This window comes from Oratosquilla oratoria, chromosome 4 (assembly GCF_046742065.1).
Source record: "Oratosquilla oratoria isolate Oo_2021 chromosome 4, ASM4674206v1, whole genome shotgun sequence".
Classification (NCBI taxonomy): Eukaryota; Metazoa; Arthropoda; class Malacostraca; order Stomatopoda; family Squillidae; genus Oratosquilla; species Oratosquilla oratoria.
In genome coordinates, this window is record NC_134780.1 from 25,347,605 (window position 1) to 25,362,236 (window position 14,632).

Consider the following 14,632-nt stretch of genomic DNA (forward strand, 5'->3'; position numbering starts at 1 on the left):
TGAGATTGTGTATTCACATTTTTAATCAACTTAGCTGGGTCACAGTATTACAGGACTGTAACAATTACATACTGCGTCGTTTTTATTTGTTATCTCTTCCTTTCATCCCAAACCACACTTTATTCTGAACTCTCTCGATGCTCTGGATGTTGGTCACTCCTTCATCAGCTATATGGTCATTCGCAAATGGCGTCCCCGGGAGATCGAGCAGGCCTAAACAGGATAGACTGAAATTACCGGTAACTTTATTTTGATTATCCTCGTGTGGGTTTGCACTGCACCTACAAAGAAAAAACAGATATTGAAAGACTGTGTGTGTGTGTGTGTGTGTGTGTGTGTGTGTGTGTGTGTGTGTGTGTGTGTGTGTGTGTACTTGCAACGCTCAAGTACATTCAGTTGTCACCAGCCGAGAACCAAACAGGAGACGATGACATCAGCGTGCCCAAACATCCAAGTTCTTCGATTGTCCTATGGGGCCACCGAAGGGCCATTTAAGGCCACTGGAGGGCCCTATGAGGCCACCGGAGGGCGGCAGGGCCACTGGGCGAGGCCACCTAGGTAGGCACGTCCACCGGAGTGCCAAAAACCCTCCTCCCCCGTAAGGGAATGTCCCCCAGGGGGCCACCACGTCAGCAGGGAAGGGCCCAAGGTCCAACCGTGGTTGAGGAGCAAGAGATGGAAGAGAGACGGGGAGTTATCCGCCCAGGGCTTAACGTTGTGTTGTTGTGACAGGGACTACTCGACGCTTGGACTGTGACACAGGACAATGTGACCACTTCCCGCCACTTCCAAGTCACACCTTGCTTTGTCACGTGAACCAATCAGGTTTACATCCTGCGCGCCCCGCTCCCATGAACCCCGCCCACTGATGCTATCGGCCAATCAGGTCTCCCCCTGGGCGCGCGTCCGGCTCCGCCCCTCCACCAATGGCCGAGAGCCTGAGGTTTACCTGTCGGTGCGGGCCAATAAGATCGAGAGTTGCTTTGTTTTTCTATGCGGTTTTGGACCGCACGGCCAGCAGGTGGCGAAGGTAGTCAGGTTAGGTAGGCAGTGTATACTTTACGCAGGTGTAGTCATCAGTTACTCGCAGGTGCGTCTGGACTCCGCCGGACGAGCTCCTCTGGTGTTCTCGACTGTCGAGGTTGGAAACGCTTGCTCTCTCACTCTCTCTCTCTCTCTCTTTCTCTGTGTCCGACAAAATTCCACAGTGACGTACGTGGCGATTGTGTGTTCGAACCATGTAGTTGCGAGCGGAAGTTCCTTTGCGAAAGAGACAAGAGGATCGGAGAGGATTATCTTAGTGAGGCGAAGTCGAGATCGAGTCAGCGGACTTCGGGAGCGCGAGGAGGAGAGTGCTCACGATTTTCGGGAGGATTTCTTGAAGAAAAAGGAAAAAAATATATAAAAAAAAAAGAGTGATGTTCCGTTGTGTCTCCGGTTTACAGACTTTGACTCGGAGGACCTGAGTTGTCTTAGTCGTCGTCGTCGTGAAGTCCCACTTCGACCCTCCTGGCTCGTCCTCCAAGTACGAGCCACGGCGAGGACGACGCTCTCGTTCGAGTAGTGGAGAGCAAGAGGAAGGAGGGATGGGAAGACGGAGAGGAAGAGAGGAGAGGTGGTTATCATAAGCGAGGAAAAGAAGAACAAGAGGAGACCTTTTGGTGACGAAGTCCTGCAAGGAGCCACCAACTCAGTGTGTAGAATCCAATTCACCTCCCCCCTTCCCCCCACTATAAAAAAAAACCCTTCCATATCCCCCCTTCTGTCTCCCTACTACTCCATCTTCTCTCCCTTTCCCTCTCCCCCGAGTCCACAACCCCACCCCACCCCCACCCCGCCCTCCATCCACGGACGACTGAGATCGTTATCGACGATCGATCAATTTTCCGGCACAGTCAACTCGTCCGCACACCGCCGCCGCCGCCGCCGCAGCCGCAGGTTCTCGACTCCCGCCGGACGGACGGCGGTCGAGAGAGACCGAGCGAATCGGCGCCGCCGCCGCCGTTATCGTCGAATCACCCTTGCCCGGAAAGCAAAGCACAGCCTTATAGCACTGTGAACCACGCTCTCTGGCGCCAACCACCACAACCACTGTCGCCGACGCCAACCTACCACAACCACCGTCGCCTGACACCTACAACCCCGCAAGCTCCCCCAACAACCCACAACCCCGTTCCCATAACCATCGCCTACAACCGGTCGCTAACCCCCACCCCCTCCTCTTCCATCCCCCCATCCATCTAATGTTGATACCAAGTGGGGGGATATACCACCCCACCGCGTTCTCTGCCGTCCCCCCATCCTCCTCCTCTTCCTCCTCGTCCTCCTCCTCCTCCCCGTCCTCTTCCATAGCCCCCATCCCCTCCTCGTCATCTCCTTCTTCTCCATCATCTCTCGCCCATTACCCACCTCATCTCCACCAATCGCAACCTCTGGCTCCGCCGGCCCTCCATCACCCTCACGGGCTTCCTCCTTCCGTTCACCACCATCACCAACACCACCATCAGCATCTCCAGCCACACCTCCAGCAAAAGGACGCTAACATGACGGCTCTACCTCCAGCACTCCCTTATTACGCCCCAGGTGAGTTCGGTGGAGATCGGTTGGGTGGACTAGTGGGCGCCTATCCGGGATAGGTAAAAGGAGGAACAGGACCTTAGGGTAAAGAGACAGACGGAGGACCTTAGGGTAAAGGGCGGGGACTGAGGGGTAATATGGTGACGTATCAGCCTCCTTCGGGAAGGGTGGGGGCCCAACAAAAAATTATTGAAATTGTCAGACGCCTGCAAAAACGAATTCGAGGAAATGTCCGAACTGCCTCGACCCAATGCAGTTTCTTTTTCTATTACTCCAATACAAATTTGGTGGGTATTCATGATAAGGGATTTTCATACACATTCATTCACTCATTCATTCATCTGCTCATCTATATCTTAATACGAGCGACCTACAACAACACAACACTACGTCATCATTTGGTTCCTGTTTGTGAGTCATATACACATATGAGTTTTGAACTTCAAGTTTTTGAGAGGTTCTCTCCTGTCATTGTGCTAAAAATGAAACATAATTTTTGTGTCTTTCTACGCTGAGCCGAAAATTTTGTAAATTGAAAAGAAAAGTATGAAATGCCATACAGTTATCTGCATTTAGATAAACAGCTGTTACTCGTATACCATACCTTGACATCACTAGATTAGCGCGAATGCAAATTTATGTACGCATGCATATATATATATATATATATATATATATATATATGTATGTATGTATGTATGTATGTACATAATATATATATATATATATATATATATATATATATATATATATGTATGTATGTATGTGTATATATGTAGATATATATATATATATATATATATATATATATATATATATATATATATATATATATATATATATATATATATATATATATATACAAATACAATATATATATTTACACATACCTCCGGCTCATAGGGTCTGATGTTGGAGCGCTGTCATTTGTTGCATTGCTTTTGACCCAAACGGAATCACGTGGCGGGTAACGTGGATGACTCACGAGGATCTAAGATGAGGGAAGTGATGAATGGGTATTGTATGGATGCAAGATGGGTTTATGTTTGGACTAGGCCACCCATACCCCTGATGAAAAGGAAAATCCTTTTGGTGTGCACATAGACAATATCTATCTATCTATATATATATATATATATACATATATAATATACATACGAATATATACATATATAAATATATATACATATATATAATATACATACGAATATATACATATATATATATATATTATATATATATATATATACATATACACATATACGCATATACATATATATATATATATATATATATATATACATACATATACATTTATATATATATATATATATATACATATATATATACATATATATATATATATATATATATAATTATATACATACATATATATATATATATATATATATATGAATATATATATGCACGTAAATTTAAATATGATAATACTATTGCAGTCATCAATTTTCTTCCTTAAAATTTCTAATGCTCTACCCAGATCACATAATGTAGTCGTATATTATTTCGACGTTTCGTCCTGAAGGGAACATCTTCATGAATTACATCAGTAACAATAAGTTACAAAATAGTAACGAATGATAATTATAAACAACACACTTTCTGCCAGAATAACACCGTTCGAATACGACGGAGGGTACTTTCTTAGGTTCTTTGCTGACCTTAAGTGCCTTCAGGATGACCCCATAGTTGGTGGTGTTAATAAGGTCAGGCGGGAGTGGGCGGGTGGTGGGTGGGTACCCAGCTGGATGGTGGATAGTAGTGGTGACCTCTCCACACTCACGCGCATTGGGTAACTAAATAAAGAGATCGTAGATGCCATATTAGGTTGTATAGTCACTGATGTGGAATTTCCTCGGAATTGATAATACTTCTGATAATTGTAATCTCCGGAAAGACCCGCTGCCAGCAATTACAATCGTGTTTTTCATTAACTTTTTTCTGATGATGTCTTTTTCGTGGTGTTATTTCATATGTTGTTTTATTGCTCCATTTTGTGCATGCATCGTTAAACGCCGGCTAAGACTATATCTAGTATGATCTATATATGTGCTATTACGAGACGCGCAGACCTCTGGTATTACAACGAAATTCGTGCAGTACATTTGTCCTAGATGTAGTCTTAGAGAGTCTAAACAATTTGTTCTTCGCGACTAAGGAGCAGGATTAGGGGTTGTTGCAATAACAGAATAACCTTATTTCCTCATTCTCTTTAGTTGCTTTTGCATTTCCTTTGACAATGACTCTGATTTTGATTTTCTAAAGACTCTGTGCAGGTGTTTCAGTATTAAATATTTAAATGGACTTGGGGGAGCTTTCATTACAAAGGAGCTTATCCATCATCTTACTAGCGATGTCATCAAAACCATTATTTGAATAACCTTTCTTGACTAAAATTTGGGGAATGCATTTCAACTCTTCATGCAGGGCTTGATAAGACGATCACTCTTTAAGGAACCTATTAATGTAACTTATTCATACCTTTGTCCTTGTTGGGGGGGTTTACGGTGCACACTGGTGGCAAGCTCACCTGAATTAGAATTCACAAGAATATAAAAAATAAGTTTACCACCAACGTTCTTCTCTATTGTGAATGATGAACCTAAATTCTCTTTGTAACCACGATCTTAAAAGTTTCTAGGAGGTCGAAAGAATGTGTGCAAATATATCATCTATGTATCTGCAATACAACTGAGGGTTTTGCCTTAATATTTTGAAATGATGGTTTTCTCTACTGCCGACTTATAGGCTTGGACGAAGAGGAACCGGAGGAGAGATTCCATCGCAATACAATCATTCCAGGCATTTAGGTTTCCTTCAGGACATCTGAAGGGAACCTTCGATCGTGCAGATTTTGTAGCACTTCTTCTACTATGTTTCTTGGAATGGGTGTTGCGAGATCAGGGTGATTGTATATATTAATTCGGAATGATTTCGATTGTTCTGGTGTTGGGACGTTGGTGAACAAATTGACCGCGTCCAATGAGGCTATGAAGCCGTTAGGTTTATTCATTCTAAGTCTATCAATTCATCTATTGATCAAAGGGAGTAGGTGTTGGGTATGCAGAGAGAGATTATACTATGAAGCTTGTCAGCAACATTATATGAATGGGTAGTGATTTGTGAAATGATGGGTCTTAGTGGATTGCCTTCTTTTCAACATGCTATCTAATTATTTAATGATATATTTCTGTGGGTTTTAACAGTCCCGTGAAAAACAAAAACAAGGGAGTGGTGTCCAATGATGAGCTTATTCAACATGTTCTTCAAAGGTTCAATTGGATCACGTGATATTTTCTTAAAATTTCGACCGGTGTTGTACGATTTCTCTGCCATTTTGGAAATAAGCCTTTCTATCTCAAACCACACAGCGCGACGATTTGTTTTTTCTGATGATTAATTTTCCATTCTCAAAGGATTACAAAGGCAGAGCATGCCGACAGGAGACCTTTTGGTCCATATCTAGGTCTCGAGCCATGATCTCCTCACAGCTTCCTTCAGTCTATGTGAAAGAAGTCCCCTCCTCTCGCGTTGACAGGATTTTGTGCTTCCATCTTTGTTCCTCTTAGTCCGGGATGATCGAAATTCGACCCTTCTTCCTCCAGCTTTCAGAGATCTTCATAAAGAATGGCCAATTCTGTCCACTTGTTCACTTGATTGTATGAAGGCATAAGAGGATGGATAACAACCAATTTTAAGAATTCTCCCTGGTCTTCTGACAATTCTTCGCTTGACGGGTTTATAAGGCTAGATACTATGTATATATACTCGTATATGCACATATACACATAAATATACATACATAAACACACACACACACACACACACACACACACACACACATATATATATATATATATATATATATATATATACATATATATATACATATGTATATATATATATATATATATATATATATATATACATATATATATACACACATATATCATGTGTAATTACATAGCTGACAGTTTGACAAAGTGGTGATTTCCCGTGCCATGTCGAAAGTCAAGCTGACAGCCGATGTGTTACAGAACGTTTAGCATTTTCGGACTTTCGTGTATTCGAGGACGAGGCAGCGAAGGCGGCACTCCAGCTTTGGTCGCCCACGACGCTAACACGCGAGAACCGCGCCCTGGGATCGGAGTGCGGCCTCAGACGGAGCCCAAACTTAAAAGTATGTTTTACTCGTTGTGATTATCGTTCATCGTCAAACGATCATCGAGAGCACTAATTCTTTGTTTTTTTTAAATGATAGGGGCTCTTTTGCTTCGACCGACGGCCGCTAGAGTCGCTAGTTTTTGGCTCGGTGGGATTATTATGCTGCTACTAGCACATCCAATGGCGGGTGACGCGCATCCTACTACCTGGCATCCTATTTGGGTAAGCGCGTTGGCTGTAGGCTCGCTTAAAAAAATCAACTTTGTACTTTGCAGCTCGAATCAAAACAGCCCCGTCATTCAAAAACAAAGAATGAGTGCTCTTGATAATCGTTTAGCGATCACCAATGACCCACGAACGATCATCGTTGAGCGATCATCGCACCGAGCAAAATGTACCTTCAGCGATGTCTCTGACACAGATGGCTCTAGACAATCGTTGGACGATGATCGTTGAGCCATGAACGATAATCGTTGAGCGATTATCGTACCGAGCAAAATGTACCTTAAGGGGGAAATCTGACACATATGGTAATTGAAGGCGTCTCATGGAATTGAGATGATGTTCTGGCGAGACAGGTGGATTGCTCTTGTTACCATGGCAACAAGGGTTATAGATGGTTATATATCAGGCCATCATGACCAACTTTTTCGACCTGCAGGTGGTGAACTGACGAATTCCGACACATTTGGAGATGAAGTGCAAAAGGGAAATTGATCAAAATTACATGCGTAGCGACATTGGTTCAGCGTGCTAGTGCCAAAACAAACGTTTATATATAGATATGACTACACACACACATGCTTATATATATATATATGTATATATATATATATATATACTACATATTTGTAAACACTTATTTACAGATGCTTGTTTAATGCATATGTAGATACATATGTACAAGCATAACAAGTGTGTATCTGTTTATGTACATAATGCATCCATGCATACATACATATACTGTATATATATATATATATATATATATATATATATATATATATATATATATATATATAAACACTTGTGTGTATTTACGTTTGTATATTCATATCCACCTATAACTGTGTTGATGTGTAGGTAAATTTCACATGTATATTTGTGTGTTTGTGCATATATGAATATATATATATATATATATATATGCATATACATATAGATATATATATATATATATATATATATATATATATACAGTATATGTATATATATGCATATCTATCTAGGGGACTATACATGTATACGTACATTTACAGACACATGTATGAGCATACTTAGACTCTATGTATATGTAAAATGATATGTAAATGTATATATCATATTACATATATATCCGTTTCATGCATATGTATCTATGTTGTATATGTACATTATTTTATATACATGTATGTGTATATGAATGTGTGTATATGTACATCTATATGTATGTGTGTACATACATACATACATATATATATATATATGTATATATATATATATATATATATATATATATATATATATATATTGTTCCACGTCAGCGAGAGCGAATGTTATTGGAGCTTTCTACGGCAGAGGGCGCTTTCTTCTTCGGTTGTGTCCTGAGTTCGAATCCTCGCGGAATAAAGGTATGGGTTGGACACCTACAGGGCATAACAAAATCTTGTCATTACGCCCTAAGAGAGAGCTTAAAGGAATGAAAGAAGAATTATAAATAAATAAGTAGATTAGGGTCTCCCACGGGTCAGTACTAATTGGACTTCAACATACCTGATATGACTTTTAGACAAATTTTCTGTGTGATATATACATATGTGTACACACGCATGCTCGCACACACACATACTCACAACACACGTGTGTGTTTATATACATATATATATATATATATATATATACCATATCATACAACAGTTATATGTATGTATATCATCTACGTATGTATGGAGTTATATAATCTGGTTGAGTCCACCCCACCATGGGCCATGCCAGTCCTGCAAATGACATCCTGACGTGACTCACCACAGCTATGCGTTACACCACATGTCCTCAGCACATGCTTACACATAGTGAACGTCCCCATCCAGGAAGCCCCAGACGCCTGGACCATGGTCTTAGCCCAGGAGACCTGGAGTCCAAGCGGTCTAGCTCTCCTGTGCAGTGACATCCAGACCCTCCAGGGAGTCCGGAGAGAGCACAGCAAAGACGAGGTCGGTGACCTTAGCGTTGTCAATGAATGCAATGGTATTGATCGACAACTCTGCATTATACTCAGTCCATTGGAGGGATTGTGAAGAGCTGGGGCAAGGGTTCACTTCAACCTAACTCCCAGGTTAACAGAAGACAAGTTGAGTGTGTTCCAGACATCAGGTCCATAGTCCTCACAGGAGTCCCACGGACCCGCTGAAGGTTCCACAAGACGTCACGATCCAAAGTCAAACGCCTTCTTGAGGTCAATTTAGGATCCAAGTAAACGCTATTGAAACGTTGGCGCTTCAAGAAAACACGGAGCGCTTGGATCGGATTGGTTGTTGACTTACTGGACGTAATCGCCAGACTCTTCAGGCTCCTGAAGAACTTCAGCAGATGTGAACGAACCCGTGTCAGCAACACATGTGACGACCGACCCTTTTTTCAGTCAAATGGGAAAGGTACTAAACTAGCCACGGTAGAAAGCTTCGCATGCAACCCACAAATCATAGCCTCGCCTTGGGTTGTCAGCAACGCCATGCTGACGCTACAGATACCAGCTGCCTTGCTAACTTTCGAATTAGAACCTCTCGATCTTTACTCAGAGAGGGCAGAGTCTTTTTTATTTTTTCTGTCGACGGCTTTGCAGCCGTCACCCGATCACCAACCCGGGGCGAGGGGAAGCTAGCTATTTGGATGATCAGCCATGTACAACTCATCAAAGTAATAGGCCCGGCGAGATCCAACCCCATCAATGCCTGACACTAATTGTCCATCAACTGTTCGGATAACGCTCACCTGGGTCGCGGAATTGGAAATAAGTTTCTTTGAAGCTTGGTGAGAAGGTCTAAGGGCCTTCGCACTGAACCAGCTTCAATCGACATCCTCAAAGATCCCCCTGGCATAATTCTACTTAACCCTGACCATGAGAGCGCTGGGCAACTGTTCTTCGACTTTTCAAGCTTTATACATCTCTTACATAGATTTACATATTCAGGGGACCCCTTCATACATACATTTATATGTAAGAATTTTTGAATTTTTTTTCACAGGAATTGGTCTTTATTACCACGTTATTTTCATTATAAAGTCATGTAAAAAACATGTGTATTTCCTGTGGGCAACACCGTTTTAGGCCACTGTATTGGTCCAAGTCCTCAGCCAGCCTGGCAGCGTGACTCATCTCTACATTCTTCAGTATCTCACGCATCACCTCAATCTTGGACGGGTTTCACGTTTGTCCCATAGTTCTTCAGGGCCTTCAAGAGTCCCAAGTACTTTGAGTTCGTCAAAACGGAGAACTAGGCCAACTAGTGGTATACTTTTGTTATCATGACGTTCTCTCTATTTTTCACTCTGGCTTTTGTGGTACACATACACGCACACAAATATCCCACAGTTCTTCAGGGACCATCAAGAATGCCAAGCACATGTATTATCCATGAGGTTCTCCCAATGGAATCTTAATGAATTACATCTTCAGATCCTCCTGGACTTGAAGGTACTGTCATCCTGAGACTGGATTTGGTTTTCTCTGGAGCCAAAGCTGAACGGGAAAGTCAGCTATTCCCTCAATAGGGTACTCAAGAACTGAAGAAGATGAAGGAGGAGAAAAGAAGGAAAAGGACGAAAAAGAAACCACACTTCTCGATTCCAACCGAGACCTCTCCTGTATGAGAACGACGATTTCCTAACACAAGACGTGGAGGCTGTCCGGAGATCGACGGACAAGAACTCTTCCTTCTCCTTCTCCTCTCTTGTCTTCCAGGTCCTCCTTGGCCTCCTCCTCGTCTTCGTCTCCGTCCTCGTCCTCATCTCCTCTTGTCCTCGAGATCTTCATCTTCGTCCTTGTTTTCGTCCTCGTTCTCCTCCTCTCACTGCTGCTACTATTACTACTACTACTACTGGTACTACTACTATTACTGCTATTACTACTACTACTAATACCACGTCGAGCAGACCACCTGCTCCACTCTTGTCCTTCACCCCTGCCCTTCCTCCTCCCCTTGTGCGAATCGAGGACGATCCTTCAGAAGCTCCAGAGAGTGTGGTACCGTCCTCCTTCTGGAGGTTGAGGAGGGAGGAAGGGATAGCGGTCTGCCATCTGATAATCCCATTTAACCAAAAGATCGTGAAATCGGATCCTAAACGTTCGGGTTGGCATTTCGTCCGGCTGACAGCAGATCCTGTGATCTATCAACCATCTACTCAACCCCAACACGGGACAGTTCCTCTCAGAAAACCATTATCAGATCTCGGGGTCGACAAATCCAAGCTGGATGGGGGATGATAGGTGGCAACGGACACGGAACTCTCTACTGTAGGATTTATGGTCTCTTGCAGCCTCATCCATTCTTGGGTTCTTATGTCCGGCCTGCCGGTGTAGGATGTCTGGAGGTCATACAAAGACACTTCCCGAGTTCAAGACTCCGGACTCGTAGAGATGATCTAGAGGGGATTTGGCATTTCTTCTTCATTCTTGTCTTGTTGTCCGAAAGCTCTGAGGCATTGACGGGACAAACACATGTGGAGAAGAAAAAGTAAAATGAAAGAGAAGAATAAAAATCCAGCATCCCTTTACCAGAGGAAGTATATATATTCATGTACATGTGTATAACTTTTATTTAGACAAAAATGTAGGATTTCGTGAAGCTTGTGATATAAGTCTGTACTAACTAGATCCCAGTCTGGTCTCAACGAAGGCTGATTGTCTGTGTGTGTGTGTATGTGTGTGTGTGTGTGTGTGTGTGTGTGTGTGTGTGTGTGTATGTGTGTGTGTGCGTGTGTGTGTGTGTGTGTGCGTGTGTTGACGAAGAATGAACTTTCTGTTGATGTATACAAGATTCTATTCTGGCTGCCGCCAGACGATTTTATTCATCTCAAAGGAACCTTGGCCGTAGGGGGCTCAATATCCCGTTGCCTCGCGTATTAGGCGGGTTCTGTTGGGTCCTGGGATCGAACCGGAGGCTGGAGGCGAGGCGAGGCGAAGCGAGGCGAAGGAAAGCAAAGCGAGTCGGGGGTTCCTCCGTAGTATGGACCACCAAACTCACTTTGGACGTTCGGCGGTTCTCACCCCTTCCACCTTTGGTTCTTTCTTGAAAGGCGGTTAAGTGGAGGTTAAGAGGCGGTTAAGTGGCGGCGCGATGGGTATCTTGGTTCATTACAGACATACACTTTATTGCAGGTAATTGCCAAGCTAATGTTTGGCACTTAAACACGGTCAGCAGCAAGGTTAACATTTACCGCGATTTATTGTGTATTGTGCATTTGGCCACCTCCTCGCCCTCTTCCTCCTCGTCTTCCTCCTCCCTTCCTCCTCCTCCTCCTCTTCCTCCTCAGTCGCCCGCTGTGTCCCGAAAACGAGGAGGGGGGGGGCTTGTCAATAAAGCTGTTTGACAACATAAATTCAGAGAAAGTTACACGTCGAAGAGCTTAAGCTTACATCGCCGAGGAAGTTGATTTCTTCGTCAAACGCGTATGACAAGAGTTCTTCGAAAATTTTGATCGCAAATTCGCCTCTCTTGCAATCTTTGTCGCGTTTGGCCATTGCAGAGTTGCTTGTGACCAAACACAGGCTGAGATTATTGGCAACAGAAAACGGGGGAGGAGACAGTTTCTCAATAGAAAACGTAATCAAATTCATACATCGTCTTGTACTGCATCATGCAGGGGCGTAGCTTGCACATGTCCTTCTAGATAAATAGAACTACCTGACGCTCACCAGAAGAAAACCTTTTAAGTGCGCCACCATGGGAAGGGGGCTAACCGTGGCACCAAATTTTGTGTCGTCATCGCGTTCCGTTGAGGCGAGGAAATTGGCCCTTCAACACATACTCTAGTCCAATGCTTCTCATCCTCCTTCAAGCCATTCCTACTCCACCTTTTTATGAATTTTCATCATTTGTATGGTTCCCCTTCGTTTTTCTCCTAAACCCCACCCCGTGAAAAATAAATAAATAAAATGAAATGAAATAAATAAATAAAAAATAATGATAGTAATAATAATAATAATAATAGTAATAATAATAATAATAAAAATAATAATAGTAATAATAATAGTAACAGTAATAATAATAATAATAATAGTAATAATGATAATAATAATAAGGACAATGATAATAAAGATAAACCCTTTGCTTTTTCACAAAGTTGACAACCATAATCATCTTATATTTCTTCTACCAGGGTTGAAATTTATTTGATCATCTATATTCATATTTCTCACATTAAACAAAGATACATAATTTGTAACAGCAGTCTTCTCTAAATCCTTGTTATGACCCCCCTGTGTGTCACCATGGCCCCCTGTGTGTCACCATAGCCCCCTGGGGATCGCCACGGGCCCCGGTGTGTCACCATGGCCCCCTGGGGACCTGTAGGCTGCTGACAGTTTTGTCTGCCGGCAGGTGATTTTATTCAGCCGTGCCCCGCCCCCAACTCCCATGCGTGCCAAAAGATCCAATGCCTTGTATGCCGGTGGGCTATTTTAATCATAGCAATGATGATAATAAAAAGAATGATAACAGTACACGATACTAAAACTAATAATCACAATGATAGTGATAATAATAATTACAAACTAATGGTAATGATTATAATAATAATCATAATGATAGTAATATAAGTATATGGTAGTGATAATTATATAATAATGATAATAGCAATAAAAACAACAACAATAATAATTTGAATAATTATAGGAATAATAATAATAATAATAATAATAATAATAATAATAATAATAATAATAATAATAATAATAATAATAATAATAATAATAATAATAATAATAATAATAATTACAATAATAATAGTAACAACAATATAGATATGACCATAAATAACAGCAACACTAATAAATCCGATTGTAAGATGAAACAATAGTGAGAATGATTATAATGATTAATAATTACAATAATGACATTTTGAATACAATGAACTACGATAACTATATTGATAATGATATTTACAATATGATAATAAGCATAGCAATAGTTTTATTTACAGTAACAATGATATTAATAATACTACGTCACAATTACGAATATAATTATACAGGCTAGTCTTCCGACAAGTGTTTGTGTCAGTTTGACATTCGCGTTTATTTCCAATACAATTATAATTAAAACTACAGCTCAATCACAATTATATACAGTTGTAATTATGATAGTAGTAATTATAACTATGATTACGGTTATGAGTATGATTATATTTGTACTTTTAATCACAACAATTATGACTATGATTTTCGCTTTGTAATCATGATTATAATCTTAATGAAAATAATAATAGTTGCAGTAATATTTGAAAAGAATAGTACAATGATGGTAATAGTAATGGTAATAATATCGTGATAGTAATGATTTATTACTGCCATGATATTTCCCATAAAGTTATTATCATTATTTCAATTGTAATTATTACTTTTGTCCATATTATCGTTATCTACCAGCGTTTACGGTACACAATGACGTAGCCCTGTTCCTGTAATACGTCACACTGTGGGAGGCATGTGACGTCACAGCATCACGTAACGTCACTACCATGTGACGTCATTGTATGTGACGTCACGGTACCACGTGACTAGATCCATTATCGTCACGTGATTAGGTACGTCATGGAGACGGGGTCAAATGCGTCACGTCACGTGTATATATATTGCCACACACAAACTCCACGTCACACCTGGACACTATGT

The 14,632-nt window shown here is 41.5% G+C and overlaps 1 protein-coding gene across 2 annotated transcripts in view; it reads left to right on the forward strand.

The window, feature by feature from the left end:
- The first annotated feature begins 1,062 nt into the window (after nucleotides 1-1,062).
- LOC143024688 (uncharacterized) overlaps nucleotides 1,063-14,632 on the forward strand; it is a 42,597-nt gene continuing 29,027 nt past the window's right edge. For both annotated transcript variants that reach the window (XM_076183689.1, XM_076183690.1), the window contains exon 1: nucleotides 1,063-2,583. In XM_076183689.1, coding sequence (XP_076039804.1) covers nucleotides 2,244-2,583 — 340 coding nt within the window. In that variant the 5' untranslated portion in view covers nucleotides 1,063-2,243. The remainder of the gene's footprint in view (nucleotides 2,584-14,632) is intronic.